The sequence below is a fragment of the Sinocyclocheilus anshuiensis genome, unplaced genomic scaffold (genome assembly GCF_001515605.1).
Source record: "Sinocyclocheilus anshuiensis isolate Anshui unplaced genomic scaffold, SAMN03320099.WGS_v1.1 scaffold1384, whole genome shotgun sequence".
Lineage (NCBI taxonomy): Eukaryota > Metazoa > Chordata > Actinopteri > Cypriniformes > Cyprinidae > Sinocyclocheilus > Sinocyclocheilus anshuiensis.
The window spans coordinates 71,218-97,638 of NW_015542401.1; the positions used below are offsets into that span (position 1 = coordinate 71,218).

The following is a 26,421-nucleotide window of genomic DNA, read 5'->3' on the forward strand; positions in this document are numbered from 1 at the left end:
AAACATTCATTTAACAACATTAGATGTAAGATAAAACCCTAATGTACACAACTGATAAGAAGAAACATAGTTATTTCAATGAAAAAACATAAAATAGGAAGTGTCATGCAGGGAACTCTGGGAGTGTCAATTTACGTTTTTTCAATGTAAATTATACAATGACTTTTTCTTTTTCACTTCCAAAAACCGTAATTTTAACAGTATTGTACTGTAAAATTACATTAAATATAATTACAGTTATTCACCGTATATAGTATGGAAACATACTGTTAACCATTTAACAGGTTTTTACTGTAGCATTTGTACAGTCTTTTACTGTTAAAATCAAAATAATTTTTTGGCTTGCTGTAAGGTACAAAATAGTTTGTGCTGCCTCATCTTTCAAATACAACATAGACATAAATAGGATCTATTGTATATTTATTGTGTATGTTTATTCAAGTCAACTCTATAGAGATTTGTGCCTTGTGCCTCCTACATTTGCATGAATTCATTTAGCAGATTAAAGCCTAATGCAGCATGTGGATGAACTAAAAATGTTTGTGGGGGAAAGACAATTGATTAGAGGGATTTGACAGTTTCAGTATTTTATAAATGCATTTGAATATAATAAAATAGTTATCCTGCATATACTGAAAGTAATACATGTATATAGGAAAAAAATAAGAGAATTAATGCACAAAGGTGGCTTGAGTGAAAGGTTGATGGTCCATCACATGCAGCAGGTCTTTAGTCTGGATGATCCTGCACCTTCAGATTTTCTCTTGACCCTTTCTTGAAGGTGGGCTGCTTACATGGACATGGACCTCTGGCCCTTCTGTGAAAACATGCATTATTTGTGTTGGTGTTTATAGATAATTATGATAAGAACATAGCTTGCCATCTTCTTAAAGTCATAATTAAGCATTAAAGCATGAAGACCAGAATCATGTTTAAGCTCTTTTAACGTGGAGAGTTTGTCACATCAAGTTCCTCTTCATAAAGCTCACTGTTGACCACCACAGACATATCTAGATGTAGGTCATTAAAAAAAAAAAAAGACTTGGCCTCAAATATTACAAAAACATGGCCTTAAGGATGTAACTGAACTGAACGCAAGACAGAGTATTTACGCTTTCACACCTGATAGGATCGGCTACCTGGATCATCAATAACTGCCAGTCCTGGGTCAAAAATTCCACCGTTGAGCGTTTGGCTTGATTTGATAGGAATTTCTTGGTCTGTTTCTGTGCCTACTCATTATGCTGTATCAATTTACAAATGAGCGGTTATGTAAATTTTGCAGGTGAGAATCGTGAGAGGCGTTTGGTAACTATAGAAACAGATTTGAATCGTCAATACCAGCATTAGACAGCAGAGAGCACCAATTCTCTCTATATTTCACACCTCAACCGATGACCGGGGTCCAGTGGAGGGCCTCAGTAAACCTCCTCGGATGCCATAATACATATGTCTTAAAATATGTAAGTATTATTTAAATTAATTGAGCAACAAGTTTTAAGTGGTGTCAGATGAAATGTCAGCAATATCCAGTTGTGCATGTGGAGTCCTTCTGCAGAATCACAAAAACAGCTTTGTATGCTTTTTTTCTCTTTCCTTTAAAAAGGAGCAAATTTAACATGTTGAATCTTGCAATTAATTATGATTATTTTAATGTGCTAACAGTCCTAGTTTCTGGTTGAGAACCACTGCTGTAGTCAGGGCGATTACATCACATTGATTTCCTGCAATCTGAGATAAGGTATCGCAAACCTAATGTGTCCTTTATATGTAATGCAATCATGCTCAATTTATAAATGCAAAAATGCTTTGTACAGTGGGTGAAGTGCATCCAGCTTTTACATCTTGTTAAAATGGAAATAACCAGGTTTTTCCATATTTTCTCTTAAATTATAAGGAACATAAACCACAGGTCCCAAATTAAATTCTATGCATCATTTGGTTAAATATATGAACTACAAAAATTCAAAATACATGAATACTAAAAGTACTATAGGACTATAGCGACAAAATATAGATACAGTGTGGCGTTTTTCTTTTTTGCAGGGGGAACTGAGGAAAAAGACAAATTATGGGTTCAGAATCTCTATGGACATAAATACTGTTTAGGATCTATTGTATATTTATTGTGTATGTTTATTCAAGTCAACTCTATAGAGATTTGTGCCTTATTACACCTACATTTGCATGAATTCATTTAGCAGATTAAAGCCTAATGCAGCATGTGGATGAACTAAAAATGTTTGTGGGGGAAAGACAATTGATTAGAGGGATTTGACAGTTTCAGTATTTTATAAATGCATTTGAATATAATAAAATAGTTATCCTGCATATACTGAAAGTAATACATGTATATAGGAAAAAAATAAGAGAATTAATGCACAAAGGTGGCTTGAGTGAAAGGTTGATGGTCCATCACATGCAGCAGGTCTTTAGTCTGGATGATCCTGCACCTTCAGATTTTCTCTTGACCCTTTCTTGAAGGTGGGCTGCTTACATGGACATGGACCTCTGGCCCTTCTGTGAAAACATGCATTATTTGTGTTGGTGTTTATAGATAATTATGATAAGAACATAGCTTGCCATCTTCTTAAAGTCATAATTAAGCATTAAAGCATGAAGACCAGAATCATGTTTAAGCTCTTTTAACGTGGAGAGTTTGTCACATCAAGTTCCTCTTCATAAAGCTCACTGTTGACCACCACAGACATATCTAGATGTAGGTCATTAAAAAAAAAAAAAGACTTGGCCTCAAATATTACAAAAACATGGCCTTAAGGATGTAACTGAACTGAACGCAAGACAGAGTATTTACGCTTTCACACCTGATAGGATCGGCTACCTGGATCATCAATAACTGCCAGTCCTGGGTCAAAAATTCCACCGTTGAGCGTTTGGCTTGATTTGATAGGAATTTCTTGGTCTGTTTCTGTGCCTACTCATTATGCTGTATCAATTTACAAATGAGCGGTTATGTAAATTTTGCAGGTGAGAATCGTGAGAGGCGTTTGGTAACTATAGAAACAGATTTGAATCGTCAATACCAGCATTAGACAGCAGAGAGCACCAATTCTCTCTATATTTCACACCTCAACCGATGACCGGGGTCCAGTGGAGGGCCTCAGTAAACCTCCTCGGATGCCATAATACATATGTCTTAAAATATGTAAGTATTATTTAAATTAATTGAGCAACAAGTTTTAAGTGGTGTCAGATGAAATGTCAGCAATATCCAGTTGTGCATGTGGAGTCCTTCTGCAGAATCACAAAAACAGCTTTGTATGCTTTTTTTCTCTTTCCTTTAAAAAGGAGCAAATTTAACATGTTGAATCTTGCAATTAATTATGATTATTTTAATGTGCTAACAGTCCTAGTTTCTGGTTGAGAACCACTGCTGTAGTCAGGGCGATTACATCACATTGATTTCCTGCAATCTGAGATAAGGTATCGCAAACCTAATGTGTCCTTTATATGTAATGCAATCATGCTCAATTTATAAATGCAAAAATGCTTTGTACAGTGGGTGAAGTGCATCCAGCTTTTACATCTTGTTAAAATGGAAATAACCAGGTTTTTCCATATTTTCTCTTAAATTATAAGGAACATAAACCACAGGTCCCAAATTAAATTCTATGCATCATTTGGTTAAATATATGAACTACAAAAATTCAAAATACATGAATACTAAAAGTACTATAGGACTATAGCGACAAAATATAGATCGATTTGAACATTATATAAATTGTACTAATCGTCGCAAAATTTCATTAAATAAGTAAAAATGTAAATAATTTAAACAAGAAAACACATAACCTAAATAACTGTTAAATACTTTTATTATCTTGATAGAACATTTTATAATCTGCTCATAACATTCACAGTATTGTACACCTTGACCCATCTAATTATAATAAAAACACAAGCGTCTAAAGATTTTAGTTTTGTTTGTGATACTCAAAAGAAATAGAAACCTCCTCTCCAGAATTCTAATATACATACAAAAGTACAAGAATAAGAAAAATACTTTCCATATTTTACACATATATAAAATGCTCTTTTTTATAAAAAGGGCTCTTAGTGTACAAAAGTGTCTGTCATTTCATATTTCTATTTATACATATACATTGACATACACAAAAAAAAATAATGCTCATGTGGTATTATTGGTGCTCCAGTTGTGTGCTGTTCTATGTAGTTTACATGCCATCACTTTCTCCTTAAAATCCAGCGTTTACTCTCTCCATTTAGAGTATGCCAATAAAACCTATTAATTAAATATAGACAACAAAAAGTGACAGTTCACGCTTCTCCAGATGTCTCTTGCTATACGTTTCAAATCACCCTCCGGTTTCAGTTGTCCTCGCTGTCTGCTTGTAACAATGTTGCTGTGAAAACCCGAGGCAACAAGTCACTGAGTGTCAGCTGTGCAGATGTTACATCTAGACCCGTTCAAATAAACTACATTCTCTTTCAGACTCAAGGCTACCTTGATAGAGGTCAGTTTTGTGAAGTAACACACATTTGTTTTGATGATCGAGTTAAACCAGATAATGCTGAGCAGATGAGGATACACCTTCATCATTCACGCCCATCAGTTATGACGTGGAAAGACTGGCTTCCTGATTATTTTTACTGGCACCTGCTTCTAACTGAAAATTTTAAACTTGAGATGTCCTTTGAAACATTTGGAATGATTAAAAAATATATTTATATATTAGTAACATCATTTATCCCCAAATGTAATCATGATAAAGGATAATTAGCTCATCAGTACAGCTGGAAAAAGCGCTGGGATGTTTTATGCATTTCACTGCCTTTTGTCCATCATGGGCACTTGGGTTTGATAGACAGCCTTTGAAGCACTGGACGTCCCGAGGCCGGTATCTCCACAGTCTAAACAAGCATTCACCTGGGAACCCGTTGCCTGAAAACAGCAATCGGGTCTGTTGGACATTAGAGAAACCAATATTTGGCCCGAGACTGACAGTGTCCACCTCAGTACCGTTTCTGTAAGATTATACTTTAAAAATAAGAACGAACACACACATGCACACACTCACAATGGCTAAGAAAGCCTCACAGCTTTGGCCATCAGGAGTGGACTGTGTGAAAAAGGCCTCAATGTGCAGAATTCTGGCCTTTCCAAACATGAAAGGAATTTCCTTTTTTTTTTCTCTTTACAGAAAAACTGAGCACACAGGAGAATGGACAGACTTAGTCAATGAGAGGTCAAGTCTTTCTGAAGTTACGCCGCACTGGTGCCAGATAAGTATTTAGATTCCTATTTTTCTGGAGGGGGAGAAAATCTATAAACAAAGAGGGAAAAATCCTTCAAGAAAGAACCTGTGCCAGAATGCTTTTTTTAAACAATAAAATGCTAAATTCAAATCTTTTTATAAACCTTAAAAGGAGTTAACCCAAAAATGAAAATTTCATTACTCCCCTCATGTTGTTCCAAACCTGTTAAACTTTCTTTCCTCTGTAGAACATACAAGAAGACATTTTGAGAAAAGTCTCTGTGTTTTTAGTAAGTCAATGGTAACCAAACTATTGTTGCTACCAAACATCTTCAAAATATCTTCTTTTGTGTTCCACAGAAGACAAAAGTCAAACAGGTTTGGAATAACATGAGGGTGAGTAAATTTGACATTTTTGGGTGAAGTATACTTTTAATGCAACATTAGACAGAAGAGGAACCCAAAAAGAGGTTTCCATTTCCTTGGAACTTAGCTTTTTTTTTGACATCAAAGATAATGAATGTGAAAATTAAGCCAAATTGGGAGTGTTAAACTGGCTTTTGAGCAAACAGAGTGACCGAATATGCTTAAAGTAAAATCATCTTTAAATGTTGTCATATTGGGAATGATCTTAACACTACACTTCCCGTCTCATACTGCACATTTTTGAGACATTAAAAATGTGATTAATAAACACTTTGAATTGATGACTTGATTGCAAATAACAACACTTTAAAATAATCATGTAGAGCACATTTTGGTAGACATCTTCAGTATCAGCAACTACGATCAGCGTCAGAATGAGATGAGATGAGCAAACAAGCATAATCAACACTAATCAGATCCGGTTTAACACTTTTATATTTTCCTCCTCCTCCTCATCTTCCATCATCATTACCATCATCATCAATGCAAGAGGCATCGCAAAAAGTGAGATGAATCCAAAACAAGACACGTATCATTTCCACAGAGGCGATTTGTTCGTCTCTCGCGTCCTCCGAGGTGCAAGTGATAACGTCAGGCACCCCAGTAGTAGCTAGCACACTTCTGATTGACTGTCCTCGGAGTCAGTACAAATGAATATGGTCGATTTGTCCCAAAAGGAGAAAAAATAACTAAGGCGAGAGGAGTGGAGAGCCATAAGGCACTTCCATACAGTGACAGCCACATGCCCTCACACACAGGCTAGATTGTGCAACCCGTGTGATCTGGTTGTTGTTTGTGACAGTAATGGCTGAAAAATAATAGCTGATAATATAATAGTTCCTTCATTTTCTTATAAATGTGCATAAAGGCTTCTACTGTGGTGTGAAACCTACTGTAGCTCACAACGTAATGAAGTTGCCGTCCTCTCTCATGCTTTCTTGGCTACTGCTCGTCTTGGTGGGGCTGCCGTTGTGTGTAGGTGTGGTCAGGGAGCTTAAAGAGCTGCTACTGGGCAAGGAAACACTTTGTGGGAGGGGCCTGAGTGCAAATGCACCCGACGATAGGGCGCTAACATGGGTGCCATTGCCATTAGTCATACGGTGTGGCGTGTACGTCGACAGGTTGTCGTTCTCGATGATGAGGTCAGTATCATCGTCACTGTTGCCCTCAGCCACACTGTTGCTGTTGCTGTATTGGCTGGCATTCTGTGAGGCGGGACTGGGGGCAGAGTCATGTGGGAGGGCGGAGCCTCCCGAGCCAGCGGAACTGTTGCCAGCAGACGTTTTACTCGCACGGTGCATCGTGTTGTTGCGCTGATTGGCGGGTTTCACTGTCACAATGAGGTTGTGGCTGTTAGCCACCATCATGTCGGTGACCTGATCCAGTGATTTACCTGCCACATCGATACCATTCACCTCAAGAATCTCGTCGTTGACTCCCAGCAATCCTGTGCTCTCTGCTAAGCCACCTTTCACGAGGCGAGAGATGAAGATGCCGGGAACTTTCTCCACCCCTTGGGGAGTGACACGGACGCTGACGCCGTCTCGGATGTAAAAGCCGAGGGGTTTGTTGGTGCCATGCTTGTGCAGACGGACACGGAGGTGCGTATCGGGTAAGATGTCCACATCAATGATAGAAGAGATCTGCCGGAAATCCTGCGGAAGGCCGATGAGCAGCGATGGTTTGGACCTCTGCTTTGGTTGATGCAGACCAGCTAGGCCCTTTTTTCTTCTCTGAAGAGAGCCTGTTGGGAAGGGCACGGGGTCATCTACATCTGAAGAGAGAAAGACAGAGAGAGAAACTAGTTATTTATATACTGAGAGAGAGAGACAGAAAAAAACTGTTATTTGTGTGTTGAATAATTACATTGAAACTAGTCATATAAATGAATATGTGCTAAGAAAAGTCTACAAAAAGATTAAACTATTGATATTACAAATACATGCACACTAGCAGTCATAAGTTCGGAATAATTAACTTTATACAACATTTTGAATTTATGCTCACCAAGGCTGCATTTATTTGATCAAAAATACAGTTATTATTAAAATGTAAAAGAACTGTTTTATATCTGAATATATTTTAAGATGTAATTTATTCCTGTAATGGCAAAGTTGAATTTTTATCAGCTATTACTGCAGTCTTCAGTGTCTCATGATCCTTCAGAAATCATTCTAAAATGTTGGTTTGATGCTCGAGAAACATTTCTTACTAATATCACTGTTCAAAATAGTTCTGCTTAATATTTTTGTGGAAACCATGATATTTTTTTCAGGATTCTTTGATGAAAAAGTTCAAAAGAACATAATTAATTTGAAATAGAAATCTTTTGTAACATTAATTTTAATGTCTTTACTGTCACTTTTGATTAACTGAATCTGTTCTTGCTGGGGAAAAAAAAAATTGTATTAATTTCTTTCGAATAAAAAAAAAAAAAACTTACAGACCCCAAATGCTTTTGAACGGTAGTATATAAACCCCCAATACATAAATTACATTCTAGTTCTGAGAATATGAAATGATATAAATAAAAGAAAACATGGTGCAAAAAACTGAAACTGAATATAGAGGGATCCTCATTTTTTTTGTTTCCCAGACAACATTTAAGGTGTGCTAAAGATTCAGCTGCTTCTCTCATCTCCTTCCATCCAATTAATTGATTGGCTTCATAAAGAATGGGCCTCACAACTCCAGAATTTGTCCACTACATTTAAAATGATCTACTGTACACAACACTGTGCAGGTTTATCAGCGGCATAAAATACTGTTATCTGTTACTAAAAATGAATTCAAGGAAGATACAAAGTGCCTCGCTATGTGATTAACCATCTGTTCTACCAGTATCACATCACTGTGACCTCATTTATAAAATGTATTTAAATTTTATTTTATTCAATATTAGATTTATTATTTTCAATGTTCTCTGAAAGAATTCGATATGACATTGACTGCTAAATGTTCATATTGAGCAATAAGGATGGAAAACAACAGAAGAGACCCGATCATAATAAAAACCTAGAGGCAGGGATGGATGGATGAACAAACAAGGATTGTAATAAATCTGTCCAAGGCACTTGCAATAGGTCAAGGGTCACGAGACTGAATCAGATTAAAAGGCAGATTAATCAAAGCCTCTCTCACAGCACATTATATTCACTGTTCAAAAGATCCAAACAATCACAGCTGATATGTCTGACTAGAAAAAGGAAAAAACAAGACTTGTTTTAGCCGATGAGCAGGTAACAGAGAACAGAGAGCCCTCCTGACTGGAATCTGGTGGGAGGTAACATGCGTCAGCAGGGAGAATGTTTTTGGTTATTTTTAAACTGCGGCAAGGGTTTGAGCGAGGGTCTTTGCGGAGAAGTCTTTTTGTGATTATGAGAGCACAGCCTGCTGGGAGTAGAAATAGCAGGAAGTCATCAACACCTTCCCGTCAGTCTGCTGACTAACATTAAACTGTGTGCGTGTTTTCTGCAGTGCGCACATTTAGTTCTACAGCTTAATAATTAACATTCTAGACCACTGACACTCCTAATTGAGATTGTAGATAGAGTGTCAATGGTCCATTTGAGAGATAGGTGGCAGTAATGCACTTATAAGTCTGCGATCCGCCGTAAAGCAAGAAGAAGAAGACGCGTCACACGCCGGCTGAAGAAGAAGACGCGAACGCGCTCAGGACATTGCGGTGAATCAGAGGTAAAAAAACGATATAAATACTGTTCAGTTTCTTGCACAGACCGATCGTTTCATATCTTTACACATCAATGTATCGTCACGAGCCGCAGGGTTTAATTTGGTTTTGTTTGTGTATGTTTTTTTTACTCTCAAAGCCATGAATCCCATTCACTTCCATTATAAGACTGACAGACTGCAACGGTTTGACTTAAAAATCTTCGTTTGTGTTCTACAGAAGAAACAAAGTCACCTACATCGTGGATGCCCTGGGGGTAAGCAGGTAAACATCAAATGTTCATTTTTGGGTGAACTATCCCTTTAAGTGAGCATACATCTTATGTACATTTTGGAAATTTTCCAGCTTTTTTATGCAATATCCTAAAATATGTATAGAAATGTGTGGATGGCAATGTTATTTTGATATTATCAGTTTTCATTTTAATTTTACTTAGTTTTACTAAGTAATTTTGTTATATGCTTTTGTTGTTTTTATAAGTTTAAAAAAAAAAATTTTTTTTTAATGTTTTTTTTATTTAAGTTTCAGTAATTTTCACATTTTTTTTATTTTTATTTTTTTTTAGGTTTTTCATCTTGTATTTTATTTCAGCTTCAATGAACAAAAACAACTTTCTTTTGTTTTTGTTTTAGTTAAGAATAACAACACTGGTGGATGGAAACCTGGCTAATGATATTCTTGTCCCAAAATATGGCTTAAGTACCTTCCATTACAATTATTTTCACTCTTTTTTTCATCTGCCAGGCAAAAATCATAAATCTGATCACTTAGAAAAGTAATAGCACATCTTCAGCAAGCCACAAAATCCATAGCACAAACGGTGTACAAAGTTTGGCTTAATAGCAATGCAATGCTTGATAGACCATCATGCATACTACAGTATCTCACAATCTCCAACATTTTACAGTACGTTTCTTGGTTCAACAGAATTTCAAACAATCTGTGCCATCTGAAAGAAAAAGGCCCAGCATGCACCTCAAAAGGAGGTCACATGATGGGGATTATATTAATTAGTCTGTTTGACTACAGGCCCAGGTTTGTCTTAAGATCCACAAACAGTAGATTACAAGCTCACATCTAATTAATTACCATCAGGCCCCAGGGGCCTGCATGTGGACAGGGTGATGGGTGGTGAACTCTGACCCCTCTGCACATATGGAGGGATATGTTGAGCAGAAGAAGACCCACTAGAGAAGGCAAAAACAATAGAGATGCACAAACCATTGTCTGTGTTTGTGTGACCTCATATTTAATCTGCATAAATGTGTAAATATTTATCCTGAGAGCAGACAGTATAGTCCATTGCATGTGACTGCATAAGTGTGGGTTTGCTTATAAAGACTGAACGTAACTTATATAGTATGCATCACACACAGTGCCCCTCTCCCTGTCGCACAACATTAGTCTGGTGTCTGGACCCCTACAGAGATCAGGACAGCCTCTGTTATTAAACCTGCTCACGGGCTGGAGAGCAAGACGGGGTACCCAGGGAGGGTGAGTGGGAGGCAGAGCGGGATCCTGGCAGACAGGAGGGTCAGAGATGGGCATAATGGGCTGGCCTGAGGCTTTACAGCAGGTCCAACAACCCTCCCGGTTAATATGTGGAGGTGGAAACCACGCAAACTTCCAGCCCTGCCCCCGAAATGCGCATTCTGTATTAAGACGTACATCTAAAGTTCCAGTTTTCGTGGGTGGTGCGTGTACATGAGGTCCGGGAATTGTAAACATTACTAATTAGTGAAATGACGTGATGTATTGCTTAGAGATCAGAAGCTAATGCATTGAGCTCTCAAGGATGATTAAGAGACACCATCCCTTTAGCAATCTCTCTCCCACACACATATTCACACTGACAAAATGTCCAAGGCTCTTGACTGCGACTAAAATGTTCATAAATGCAACAACAACAAACAGAGTTTATGACAATTTACATTCTAGACAGTCGGTACAAGCTTGTGTGTTCATATGTGGTTTGTGTGCGTCTGTTATCATCTTGTGTGCCGTTAGTTATGAACACATTGAGAGCTGTGATGTCCAATTCACAAATAAACGACTTATGAATCAGTTCTTTTTAATGAGTCAGTCAAAAAGATTAATGAAAGTCTCAAACTTGTATAGCAGTTCGAATCAAACTCGCTCAGTTAGTAAATATAGTTCAAAATCATTTCTAAGGTTACTCCACTCAATTGCAAATCTTTTTTATTATTATTATTTATTTTTTTTTAATTCAGAATGAACTTGGAACAATATAATTAGAAATGCATGCTTGTTTGCATTGTAATGTATTTTATAAAAACATTCAAATATTTCACAAAGATATAATAAAATAGTAAAAATAAATATATATAATATATAGTAGAATATAAAAATATAACTACAAAATGTCACTACAATAACAAAACAATCAAACAGGAACTAATCCACTTTTGAATAACCATCTTTAACTGTTATTTTGTCAACTAAAATCTTAAATGTTTAATTTTAGCAGCCCTCTGTGGTCATTTTTTTTTTACTCTGCAGCTTTGATGTCTATATATCGAGACTGAAAAACCACTTCCTCCCCTCAGTAATCCTCTCAAACAACCTTCTTACCTGAAAGTAATATACAAGTAATCAAATGACCCCACTTATCACCAACCTGTTTCCACAGCAACCTCGCATTACTGCGATACTGTATGTATAGATTTAGTTGGGTTCAGATTGTGATGCATTTTCAGCTCTGAGTTGGACGGGTATAACAGCATTACTGAACCATTTATCAGATTATGCTAGTCTGAGGGAGAAAGCAGCTAGTATTACCAATAACCACGTGCAGTTTAGACAAAGGAGACAAAGACATTTCCCTCAGCTTTTCTCTCATGCAATCCCGGAAAAAAGAGTATTTGTCTTATTTAGAAAAAACCTCATGTCTAAACCATAGTGGATAGAAAGGTGCCGGCATAAACCAGAATCCAAACACCAGACTGCAGCAAAAGTTTTTCACAAGCACTGACTCACCTGAAAAATACAATAAAAACATCAAAACGCTTGCCAGGTGTCTGAGGCCTGCAGGCACAGACTGAGCAGAGCTTTGTGAACATTGCTCTCTGGATTACAAAGATACAGAGAGACTTTAGAGTCTTCCTCAGACGCAGAAACATCTGTGTCTGCGGACGAGATACTTAGTATCTAGATACCCTTTATGCCTGAAGTTCTTAGTAAAGTGTCTTAGCAAAGTAACATATTATAGGTTAATCATTTTAAATATGGACATGTTAAAGTATATTTTATGTTTTGTGTCTATATTGACTCAATAGCGCTCCTGATTCAGAGTTCATGACAATATACTGTATGGTGTCAATAAGACATTCATGTCTTGTAAAGAAAACAACACTGATGTACTGTTGAGGAACTGTTCAACAAAACCTCAATTCTTCTCAAACCACTATTGGAATCATTATTTCCTCTCCGGTTCCTTGGTGAAGTATATTATTGTAGAACAGGATAGCTTATTGACTTACTGATACTACCTCTGGGCAGTGTGTAGGGGAGCTTATTTACCCAGCGTTAACGCCTAATAATGTAGTGTTATGGCAAGGCTGGACAGCTTATTGACTGCGACCCTGCACAGCACATTGGTAGGTTATTAGCAGAGCCATATATCATGCTGACTGTGGAGCCAGTGTCTCTCACCAGCAGAGAATGGCTGCTGTGTGTCTGACAAGGTGCTGCATGGAGAGACAATGTATCTATTATGAGCACAATTTCATGTAATTCGTTCCACATGTGTTATCCCTATAAAGACACTAATTTTATCTTTATGCAAATTTATGGCTGTCAATTGATTAAATTGTAATCAAAGTAATCATGTGTCAATTAATTGAATCATTAATTAAATCCTAATTAATATATGAATGTAATATATTAATATTAAATGATCTGTATGATTTAATATTAATATATTCAATTCATATATTAATTAGGATTACTATATGCTTGAATTTTACTCTTAACAAAATTCTTATACGAACCCTGATACACACAGGCACACACACACATCACATAATTTATATAAAATGTTTATTTACTACATAAATTATTGCATATATTTAATATATAAATGATTAATATGCCAATTAATTAATTAAATGAACAGTCAATTTAATGTTATTTAATACAATGAATTAAATTATTATTAGTATTAGTAGTGTTATACACACACACACACACACACACATACATATATATATATATATATATATATATATATATACACACACTGTATATTGTTAGATAGATAGTGATTTAATTAATTAGCTTATAAATAAATGATCTATTAAATAATAATAATTATAGTAATAATAACATAATGTTTAACTTCAATTAATTGTACTAAATAAAGATTCAATTGACAGCCCTAGTCCATTGTCAAATCTCAATAAATGTGGTCTGGTCTTCAGCACTGTCCCTTTGCCAGAATTGTGGACAATGTCGTCTCTGTCAGTCTCTCTGTAGACGGCAGGCAGGTATAAAGCACAGGTGGACAAGCTTGTCAAGATGAATAAAACAGGACGGCAGCTGGAGAGCAGAGAAGAGCAGACACCTGATGCTGTTAGAGGAAGGCTGGTGACACTGCCACATCACAGGTGTGTTCACGTGGATCTCTGTCTGGATCTTATTACCTTCATGGCCTAGTGACTGAGAAGTGTCCCTTTCCATTTGTGCTAAAAAGAATATCTGCATTTTGATTTTGAACTCTTTTACTGCTCTAAATATATTTTCAAGTGCTTGTAGTACAGTAGATGAGAAGCTGCTTCATAAATAAGCTGACAGTGCATTTTCACGATCTTTTTCTGCTAAGCACAGCACACTATGGACAACAAAAACTCAACACACAAACCTCTGTGTACTGACACTTCTGCGACGCAGCATTGTTCTGTTTATGAGGGCAGTGTGAGGACTGTGACCTGTTAATACAGGCACTGAAATGAATATGCTCCTCTCACCAGTATGAAAAAGGCCTAATGTTATCACCTACTGTGAATCTCGGATGTAGGATTTTTGTCTAGTTCTGCATCTGTCCCATGTACTTCCACCCCGTCTCTCAACAGTTGTGCTTACGGCTTTGTTTGGGTGTGGCTGTCTGGAGTTCACACACACACACATGGTACGTGTGCATGGTTCTGACTGTCTGACCTCATCCTCTGTTACCACCATCTGGAGACTAACCCTCAGCCATATGGTCACCATAGCAACGGCAATCCCCACTGCCACACGTGCACAAGAGTTTGAGATCCATTCAAACTTAGCGCTCAACACTAAGCCACTTACAGACACAACCACACTTGCACATTCATAATGTGTTTTTGATCTCAAATAACGACAAAAACAGACAATTAATAAACCATATGGTTAGATATGATTTCTGCACCCTCTGAAAAAAGTGCACTAATAGTTACGACATCACAAATATATTCATAAGACAAATTAATACTCACAAAAACTGTTCGAAAGTTTGGGGTCAGCAAGATTTTTTTTTACTGTTTTTGAAAGAAATCACTTACACAAAAATATAGTAAAAACTGTTATATTGTGAAATATTATTACAATTCTTAACTGTTTTCTATTTGAATAGATTTTCAAATGTAATTTATTCCTGTGATGGCAAAACTGAATTTTCAGCAGCCATTATTCCAGTCTTTAGAGTCAAATGATCCTTCAGTTATTCTAATATGCTGATTTGGTGCTCAAGAGACATTTCTTCTTATTATCAATATTGAAAACAGTTGTGCTGCTTAATATTTTTGTGGAAACCGTAATACATTTTTGTCAGGATTCTTTGATTACTAGAAAGTTCAAAAGAACATTCTGAAATAAAAATCTTTTCATAATATTATGCATCTTTACTGTCACTTTTGATCATCTTAATGAGCTCTTGCTGAAGAAAAAATTGTTATATTTCTTTAAAAAAAAAAAAATCTAAAAGAAAAATAATTTTTCTGACCACTGGTTATTATATCTTTACTTTTGAATGGTAGTGTATATCCTGCAATAAAGTGTTTTGATGGTATGAGTGCAATGTACCTGTGCTAATCACTAATGAATGACTATGGGACTAACGTTTTTTTTTCCTTTGGGATTACTTCATAGGCTGATGAGAGCTGGCTGCTAATCCCAAATGATTAAAACTGAAACACACACACACACACACACACACACGCACTTTTATACACACAAATACAGCTCACATTTATTTGACAAGTGTTTATACATTTTGGGAGCTAAGTGTATTAAATGGATAGTTCTCTCCTCCCATAAATTCTGTCATCATTTAATCACCCTTATGTGTTTTCAAACTCATATGACCCTTTTTTTCTTCTTTGGAACAGAAAAGGAAATGCTAGGCAGAATATAAAGTAACACAAAAATAGTCTATACTGTATGATTCATGTGCTACATTCCAAGTCTTCTGTTATGCTGGTGTGTAATGAAAGTTTTGCCACTCAAAGTGACAAAAATGCCCATGTAGTGAATTCCTCTTTCTTCTGCTATCTAATGTAATATATTTAATTCTATTTTAGGTAATACATTATTTCTAGTGATGAGTTTAGTACTGCCTCTGCAGATACTCTAGTGACCTTACAGAGTGCTGGTGAATTTACTGGTGAACTTTTGAACGGTAAAGTATATTTACAGTACTTTCATATTTGATGTTGATTTGATAGACAACAGCCATAACTGTTCATACTAAAAATGTATTTCAATGAACTGATTCAATTGTAGTATTTGCAGAGTGATTATATGTGGTTAAAAGAAAGAAATGCCTTCATAAATAAATTGAAAATGCCCATAAATATCTCACAAATATATTTATGATATCTACTTTTATGATTTTGTTTTTATTGGTCATATTTGGAGTTTTTCACCATCTGTTCCCATTGACTTTCACTGCATGGAAAACAGCAGTATGCCCTCCTTATAGAAGAAAGTACGTCATAAAGGTTTGGACCAACATGACAGTGAGTAAATGATGATGACAATGTTCAAAGTTCAATTTTTGGGTGAACCAATCCTGAAGACAAAGCATAAATGTACACTCTTTCTTTACAATATAATCAGAAATATGAGACTACAGATCTACACATACACAGATCCATCTGAATTCTAAGGCTTGCCTCCATGCTTTTGTGTTGCTACTCCCACTGAGTTTAAAATGAAACAGTAAAACGAAGTTCTCCCAATTAAACAATGAGTTCTTCCTATGTGCACTTCCTCCTTGAGGTGATGAGGAAATACAGATTCTTCCAAGTTCCTTCGCTATTTATGAGATCACACTGACATAGAAAGATCCTCTTCTCATCTCATATGTTCTCCTGAAACCATTCTAGTGTGATGCACAGCACTGCTAAATGCTGTGTTGAATGGAAAGAATGCTAAACAGCTATTCCCAGCACCGCCGCTGACTATAGAGGAACTATACGAACAGCATGCATTCTCTTCATAATCCGCATATCAACAGCTGGCAGGTCGAGCAAGCATTCTTTTTTATTTTGCACCGTCTCTCTCGAAGGCACACACCCTTATGTTTAACACATTTTTGTGCATGTTTTTGCTTTTTAACAATGCATATTTCTCTGAGAATACGGAATGCCTTTCTGTCATCAATTTTTCGTGTCTCAAAAATGGCCCTATAAATAAGCGTCAAAACAATGTGTCATCCATGCATAAAGGCCACTATCAGAACCCAGTCTAACATTAGCCACAACCAGTTTAGCAAGTATGCAGTTAAAAATGGGAGCAATGTCATCTCAGTCACGGAATCTCCCTGTGTTTCTCTCGCACTCTGTTCTTCACTACGCAGTACCTTCCAATTGTATGGTTGTCATGGTGATTGGCCGTATGATAGCACACCTGTGGAGCAGACCGTTCAGTCCAACTCAGACCTGCCTTTGTTCTTTCAATTGCTCTATGATTGTCTTAGCAATATACTGGCTATTGACCTGTCGGCCAACAGTCAAGCAGATGTGCACTGAAAAATCAAATGTAAACATCGGAGTTATCAACTCTCATGGCTGTATGTGCAATTTAACAACTTCAAATGAAATTCAGATTAGGTTTTTAAAGTTATAGTTCATCAAAATGAAAGCTCTGACTACTGTTTTCCTTTTCCTCATATTGTTTCTTTCTTCCGTGGAACACAACAGGGAATTTTTGAAGAACACCCTGGACACGCTTTTCAATATAATGAAAGGGAATGGGACAGTCAAGCTCCAAAAGAGACAAAAAAAGGCTTGTGTGCTACATTCCAAGTCTTCTGAAGCTATATGATAGCTTTGCAGAAAAAACTGACCAAAATTAAAGTCAATATTCACGTACAAACTCAAGTTTTGCTTTGTGCATTTATGAAAGTCCATGAGATAAGAAGCAATGATTCATTCACAAAGCTTTCTTTTTAATCAAATCTTTTTAATGAAATGACGCATTTACATCACAAAACCGCCTGAATGATTATGTCACAAATCAGACAGATTCAGTTCAACAAGGTACGTTTTTTTAAATGTTTTTAAGTCTCTTATGCTCAAAAAGGCTGCATTTATTTGATAAAAAATACAGTAAAAATGTTTTTATTTTAATATATTTTAAAATGTAATATATTCCTGTTATGACAGAGACGATTTTTTCATGTGATACATTTTTTTGAGGATCCTTTGATGAATCGATCATTTAAATAAAACAAACATTCATTTTAAATATATATATTTTTTAAATATAAAAAAGTCCTTACTGCCACTTTCGATCAATATATTGCACCCTTGCTGAATAAAAGTATTTTTTTTTAAATCACATAACTTCAGAAGACTTATGAATATAGTGATTGATTTGCATGGACCACTTTAATTTCATTTTTTTTTTTTCTAATTAGTGACATCAATGGTGAAACACGAATGAGACTATCAATAACAATTACATTTTCTCTCCATTTTTTTTTCCCACATAAAGCTATCCTATCTTCAGAAAACTTGTAATATAGCACACAATTCGTATGGTCTAGTTTTATAGAGCTATTTTGACCTTTTTAAAGCTTGACAGCTATGGTCACTATGAACTGTCCTTGAACAGAAAGAGCTTCAAAATTTCTCCTTTTGTTTTTCATGGAAAAAAATAGCAACATCCATGTCGTTTGGAACGACATGAGAGTGAGAAAATAAAGACAGAACCTTCACTTGGGTGGACTTCCTTTAAATGTCCCTACAAGAGGAAACAAAGACAATGTGATAAGAATTCAACTGTTAAAAATACAAAACGTGTTACAATATCCTTCTTTCCACTTGATCTTTCTTTTGCCTTCCTTTGCTTTCTTTCAACTGTTCTTCATGCACTTTTTAAAGCAGCACAGTGCAAATGGATTATTTTTGACGGTAACTGTTGGGATGATGTTTCCATAATATCCAAGATGTCAAAACAAAAACAGCATGGAAGGCGCATGTTACATCAACATGCCATCCAGATAACCCTGTGTACTATACATAGCATACTCATTAAGCATAGACAAGTGCAGGCACGAATACACACACACACACACACACACACAGAGGGGCCCTAGAGTGCAGAACAGCTGCTGAATCCTCAGATCATTGTGCACAGAATGGGCATGTGGGGAAATATCCTTCCCATTCTTCCACTTCCTGCTAAAACCAGCAATACAGCCAATGGGATTTACACCTGCCTGCCACATATGATCTTCCTCACTTATTAGCTGAGGACACAACACCACACACTCGACTTATTCAACCAAGATGGTTTAGAAAGGGGGACAGAGAAAATTATTTTGCTTCAAGGGGGTTTCTGCCTATAGACAGTGTCAGTTACTAATAAGACACAGGGTTTCTCTTGAATTCAATATAGTCGCACACACATACTCTGTGCTTTCTTGAGGCATGACAGCCACATAAAACAACATCTCTAGGCTCTGGGGTCTCTCTTGAAGTGCCTGTCTTGTTATTAGCCATGTGGAGAGAAAACCTAGAGAGCTACTAGTGTTGAAAAAAGCCCAGTGGATTTGTTACACTTCTATTCTTCATCTTTTCATTGAGATTTCTCTTGCTGTGTGAAGCCTGCCACATCTTTGAGGGGCCTGTATACCATCTTCACAGACACTGCAAGAGTCCAGATGTACTACTCAAAAACATAAAATTAAATAAATAGTGATCATTTTTATTACAGCATGTTTCAGCTGGAAAAACAACAACAACAAAAAAAAAAACTATGACTTACATTCCAGAAAATATGGCATATAAAATATAGCATACGTCATGAAACTCCAAACATTCCAACTAATAATTTCTGTGTGGCTATAAATGTTACTTTTGGCAAACTTTGCAAACTTACTGGTAAAAGTACATTTTAGTTTATATGTTCCCTGGGAATGAAACCCACAACCATGATGTTGCTAGCGTCATGCTGTAATGTCAATATTGGAAGAGCTCAAAAAGCACAGGACCATTTAATCCCTTCACAAAAAAATAAATAAAATACACATTTGCAGCCCATCTCACCTCAAATAAATAAAGAAATATAAAAATGTAGCATGACATTGTTCATAATAATAATAAACCATCTAGTCCACTAATCTACTTGCTTTTTTTTTTTGCAAACAATAGAGGAATGTGTCTGTCTTTGTTCATTGCATTCACCCATCATACCCTTTATCCATAATCACATGCTTCATTGCTCATGGCTTGAGATAAACACTTCCTTCAAGCTGCTCAACGAACCTCGGCAAAGTATTAGAACTATTTTATATCAAGAGTGATGGCACGACTCATATTAAACCATGGCAGATTTATAGCAAACGAGATTATATATCCTACTCTGAATTCAAAATAGGAAAAAAAAATAATAATAAAACATGCATCACAATAAAATTAAAAAAAAATTGTTTCTCCCCATTGGCCCCCAAAAGTTGCATGGCTGTGTGTAACTGGTCCCCATCTGTTTAGGGAACACCATTATCTGCTGGGATGAATGATTGTATGGCCACTCAGTGGGATGAGCTCATACTAAAAGCCAGATCAATCTCTGTCTCAGTCTAAAAGCCCAAGTCAGAGATATGCGGATGGGGTCGAGATCTGATTAGGGACCTCTGACAATCCCACCAGCTCACGGGATACATCACATCCTCGTGTCAATCAAGCTATTCCCAACCAGTCTGTTACATTTATGGTTAGCAGAAAACCTTAAAAACATCTGTGTTTGTTCTCAGTTTCTGTGTTTATATATATATACTGATTGTGTTGCTGGGATTATTATAACATTCACAAGACAATTATGTAAACCCAAATGCAATTAAAAATCAATCAATTTGCCTGAAGTTCAAATAATGTTTGACATTTGTCAGATTGCCTGATATAAATGGGATAGTTCACTCAAAAGTGAAAATCATTCATCTGTAATCATTTACTCAGACTCTTGTTATTCCAAACCTGTAATACTTTCTTTTGTCATGCTGCAATAGAATCCTGTCAATTTGTTACCTGTAAGTTATTTTACCATAGAGTGAAAAAGTGTAAATAGCCAAATATCATATTAATTGTAATTTTACTTTAAAATACTGCCAAATTAGGTGTTTTTTTACAAGTACAGAACAGAAGTACAGAACATTTTCAGGTGAAAATCAGTAAAAGGACATTCCTTTTAAGTTCCTAAGTGACACATCACATATTCTGTCTGATGGCGTTTTATTATTTTTTTTTATGTATGATCCTGTGCTCATATATCTGTATGTAAGGGATAATGTACTTCCAGCCAGTTGTTATCGCAGAATAACCTGACAGGGTGATCAGGATCTTGTATCACCCTGAAGGGGGTTATTCAGCGATAACAACCGGCTGGATGTACATTATCCCGCTTATTACACGGATACTTGCTACATAAGTAAATAATTAGACGCAAAATATTGATATGAGTTGAAATATTTGAACGCAAAGCTTCCGTGAAGACAGCAGCTGCGAGCAAGCGGCAAGTTCAAACTAGACAGACATTTAAGGGACATACAACTTATTACACAACATTTCACCACATAAATAATTAAGGCGATAAAAGATATTGTTTTAAGGCGAAAATGTTTTAAAATCTTACCAGTTTGTTAGTTATCTTATAATCCATTACAGTGTACAAAACAATTGTCGCAAAAAGGCAGCAGCTGCGCTTGTATGAAACGAGAGAGTGAGTCCGCCAAACCAGGATGACACAGGCTAATTAAATAATTGTACACATAATATTGAATTGAGTTTTAATATTTTATTAGCTAACCAAACGCAAAGCTTCCACAATGAAAAACTGTTCCTAGCAAGAGTATAGCACCGACTTCAGTTACCCGGATGAGTGTCGCGACTAACCAATCAGAATCAAGTATTCCACAGAGCTGTGTAATAATGTTTGTTAACAATGTAAATGTCTGTACTGTGACCTTTGATATATTGCATCCTTGCTGAATAAAATAAAAAAAATCTTACTGACCCCAGACTTTTGAACAGTAGTGTGTATCAGTGAATAACTTAAATGTTTGCCTCACAAAAGCTTATCTCACAAATCACACGTTTGAAATGACATGAGGGTAAGAAAATAATGACAGAACTTTGTTTTGGGTGAACTTCCTTTGAATGTCCTTACAAAAGAAGAAAAAGACATTGTGATAAGAATGAAACATGTTACAAATATCTTTCTTTCGACTTGATCTTTCTTTTGCCTTCCTTTTCTTTCAGTGTCAGTACATTGTAAATGGTGTTAGTCATTTTTACAGGGAAAAAATGCTACAGTAAAAGCCTGTTAATTGGTTACCCGTAATTTATCTTACTATATGGAGTGAAAAATAATTGTCTTTTTTTTTTTACTGTCAAATTTATGGGTTTTGCAAATAAAACTATGAATTACAGTACTGGCCTTGTTTTATGGACAGGCCACCAGGCCAACCTGGTATTGCATATTGCTTGTTGTCATTTTTGACATTTATTCATGGCATTTACATTTTGGGTTAACTATTCCACAGCAGTTCTTCAGGCAGGCGGCGGTAATCTATTCTGTTCAAATATGCAGGCATCACGCATTTAAAACTACATTCCTAAGAACGTGTCCTGCCGGTTGTTAGTTCTGTTCATTATTTCCCTTAGTGACACAAACGTGTCAACCATCACATGTCATATATGAACATTAACCTACAATAAAGAGCTAATATACCTCAAACAATTAACTACACAATCAAACCATGTCAGTTTCCCACAGTCTCTTGAATAAACTCACAGTTATATGGGGTAAGTTAATGTGAAGCACCAGTCTAGGCTGTAAAAATGAACTGGTGTTATCTATTAACACTGATCAGAGGGAAGGAACGTAAGCATTTGTCACCCAGATGCTTTAATCATGATCTGAGGAGGGTGAGAGCTACAGATAAGTAGGTACATTTCTAAAGACTGGAAAATGTGTATGTGAAGGAGTGAAAGCGAGCTTAATGATCAAAACAATGAACAGCAGCAGTAAATGGGAATTGGGGGAACTCTACAAATCCAAGCCACATTAATGCTAGAAGTAAATACGATGCAAAACCCAGACTTTTAACACAGTCCCTCACCCACTGACAAAACTCTGCCACAGTGATAAGCCCTCTCTGGAAATGTGCACTTCTCTTCATAAACAAGATGTGAACTGAGAGGCAAGGGCAGGTACTTCCTTGAGCATGCTATTTTTGTAACATCATTTCAACCTAAAAACGAAAATTCTGTCTTTATTTTCTCGCCCTCATGTCCTTAATATTGTTATTTTGTCTGTGGAGCGCAAAATGAGAATTTAAGAATCTTTACGACAGCTCTTTTTCATACAATGGGAGTTCATATTATGGCAGTTAAGCTCATGACAAAGAAACCACAGAAATGCACCACGTATGAAATCCACGACTCGTTCATTATATTTCGACTTTTCTGAAGTCATATGATAGGTTTGTGTGAGGGAAAAATATAAATGAAGTTATGATGTACTGATAATGTTCCCTTACAATGCGTTTATAGTCATATATAATGAAATATATGACAGAGTCTTTTCATTCATATTGTGACGTACAAAAAGAAAGAAATGTGGGGTGGGACTTGCTTTTATCCATCAGTTGTTGATTGGGTGGAGGCAGATCTGAATGTGAGCTTGAGGCTAATTGTAAGAAATTGGCAGAATTTTATTGGGAAAAATTATCGAAATGAGAGAAGTCTTTCGTTTGGCTGGAAGATTGAGTTATGATATATTATTTAAAGGGTTAGTTCACCCAAAAATGAAAATTCTGTCATTAATTACTCACCCTCGTGTTGTTCGAAACCTGTAAGACGTTCGTTCATCTTCGGAACACAATTTAAGATATTTTTGATGAAATATGAGGGCTCTCTGACCCTCCCATAGTCAGCAAGGTAACTACCACGTTCAAGGTCCAGAAAAGTACCAAGATGATCGACAAAGTAGTCGTGTGTAGTCAGTGGTTCAACTGTAAAGTTACGAAGCTACGAGAATACTTTTTTGCGCAAAGAAAACAAAAATAACGACTTTATTCCACATTTTCCTCTCTACCGCGTCACTTGTGGACGCGCGTTCACGACAGTATCATGACGCGAGCGCGGGCATGACCCAGATGACATCATTACGCCGGATCTGGGTCACCGCCGCCACACGCTCGAGTCATGATACTGTCATGCCAATATCTTAAATCGTGTTCCGAAGATGAACGAAGGTCTTACGGGTTTGGAACAACACGAGGGTGAGTAATTAATGACAGAATTTTCATTTTTGGGTGAACTAACCCTTTAAAAATTATGAGGTCAAACATATTTGACAAAACATTGTTTTTATGTGCTGGTTGTTTTCAATTAACTTGTTATCCAGTTCACAAATTGGACTGATTGATTAATTCACAAACGAGTGATTCTTAAAAAAAAAAAAAATCAATGTTCTTTCAATGTTTTTTTTTTTTTTGTATGAATTAACAAGGACAAACTTTTCAAATCCTTTTCTGTCCTCTGTCACACATGATACAGTGGTGAATAGTTGGCCACTTTGGTACATGGTGCAAACTGATATTTCTGAGCAGTTTCCAGGGCAGGGAGTCAAATCTAGTTGCATGGACTTGTAGCACTATGATGGACTTTCTGGCTCTGAGTGATGACTAGCTCAGACAGATATATCTACTCTTCAAAGGCAGTGCCAGTTTAAGGCTATCACTACACTTGGCGACCATCTTGGTAACACCACTGAGTATCTATTTTCTATATATTCTACCACTCAAATGTTTGGAATCAGTAAGGTGTAGGTAAGTACAGTAAGGTGTAGGTGGCTGCAGGTTTTTCATTGTTGATGCATGTGGTTTCACACATTAAGGCAATAATCCCTATGCTTGCAATGAAAAGCTGCAAATATTTGGTTGGCTGTTATGTCACCTTTAGTTAGGAAATTACATCATGCATACATAACCCCATACATGTAATCAGTAAGCAAGCTGTATTAGTATAATTATTAACAATTAACAATAAATAGTAACAACTAAGATTTTGATTAATCATGTAAGGGTGTGTATGAAGGTACGTCGGTTTAAAACTAAATAAGTATTGAGTTTCTCATTACAGAATTACTATGAACACATAATGAGGTCCATCTGTTATGCAAATTATGATTACATAATGCAGGAGTATTATTGCTGTCTCTTTCCCACACAAATCACATCCATAAGAGGTTGCAGAAGCCAAAGTGGTGGAAACCACTGCAGTATGTAAGCACCTTATCCTTTCTTTCCACATTTTATCTCTCCCTAATGTCTTAAGAGGCAACCCTTCACACATACACACACTATGACAGTCTCCCATCTGAAACAATTAGTCTGTCCCAAAAGAACCCACTTTGTGTCATTTATGTCAATGACATTGGTTCCTGAAGATCCCTTATACTACATTCTCTACATTTGATGTTGGCATCCACCCAACAGCTGTACATGCACACTGTAAATGTATGAGTAATATGCTATAGATTTTATATTTACATTCAGGTGTAAGGTTCACACATGATGGGCTGCCAAAAACATCTCCAGATTCTCTCAGACAAACATCCACAGCTCAAAAATGAGCAGTGCCACTTTATAGATCATTTCCACCATAACTTCATAAAAACATAAACTACACCGGATCTGCACCAGCTGTATTATTTATACACTATTATAGTATATAGTACACTCTTATAGTATTTATTAATATTATTCATATTTTGATAGCTTTTTTTTGTATTTTGAGTTTTCATTTTCATTTTTGTTTTAGTCATTTATTAGTCATGTGCTCCAGTCAAGTTTTTTTTTCTTTTTTTGTTTATTTTTTTTAAGTTTTAGTACTTCAACTTAATGTATTATTTTTGCCCAGGCAAGGATTTTAATTATTCTAATTATTTGAAATAACGATTTTAATTATTTTAGATATTTTAATGTTTCTAAATTTTACGTTTTTTTTTCATCTAATATTTATATACTGTTTTATTTCAATTTCAAATATCAAAAATTATTTTAATAGTTTATTTTTAGTTAAAAATAACAACACTGTTCTGCAGGATACAGGATATCAATAAGAGTCTAGTACTTTCCCATCCATGTAACTAGGGGTGTGCGATATATATCGTCTGCGATAATATCTTAATCGTTATTTTAACGATGTGTGATTTGACGTTATTGAGTATTTTGCAAAAACCTTTCAAAACACCCCTACAGAGTGCACGCATACATTACGTGAAGTTTAAACTAGTGCGCGTGCGCATTTAGAATGCGTTCTTTCACTGCATGATTCAGTCTACAATACATTTAGAATGATCACAAATTCATGACATGATGGCAGAAAATTTATATATTTATACCATTTTAATCAATATCAAACAAAGAGTGACTTTTTTTTTTTTAATGAATGATTACAAATGTGAAATGTGCTAAACAAGAAGTTAATTAAGAGACATATTAGACACCATGAATCAAACGTTTAAATGACTCGGTTCAATCGCAATGACTCACTTATTAACAGTGACTTTCTG

The 26,421-nt window shown here is 36.0% G+C and overlaps 1 protein-coding gene across 1 annotated transcript in view; it reads right to left on the bottom strand.

The window, feature by feature from the left end:
- Nucleotides 1-5,749: 5,749 nt before the first annotated feature.
- Nucleotides 5,750-26,421, bottom strand: part of LOC107692936 (partitioning defective 6 homolog alpha-like) — a 26,690-nt gene continuing 6,018 nt past the window's right edge. The window contains exon 3 of the mRNA XM_016492145.1: nt 5,750-7,437. Within this exon, the coding sequence (XP_016347631.1) occupies nt 6,563-7,437 (875 nt within the window). The 3' untranslated portion in view covers nt 5,750-6,562. The remainder of the gene's footprint in view (nt 7,438-26,421) is intronic.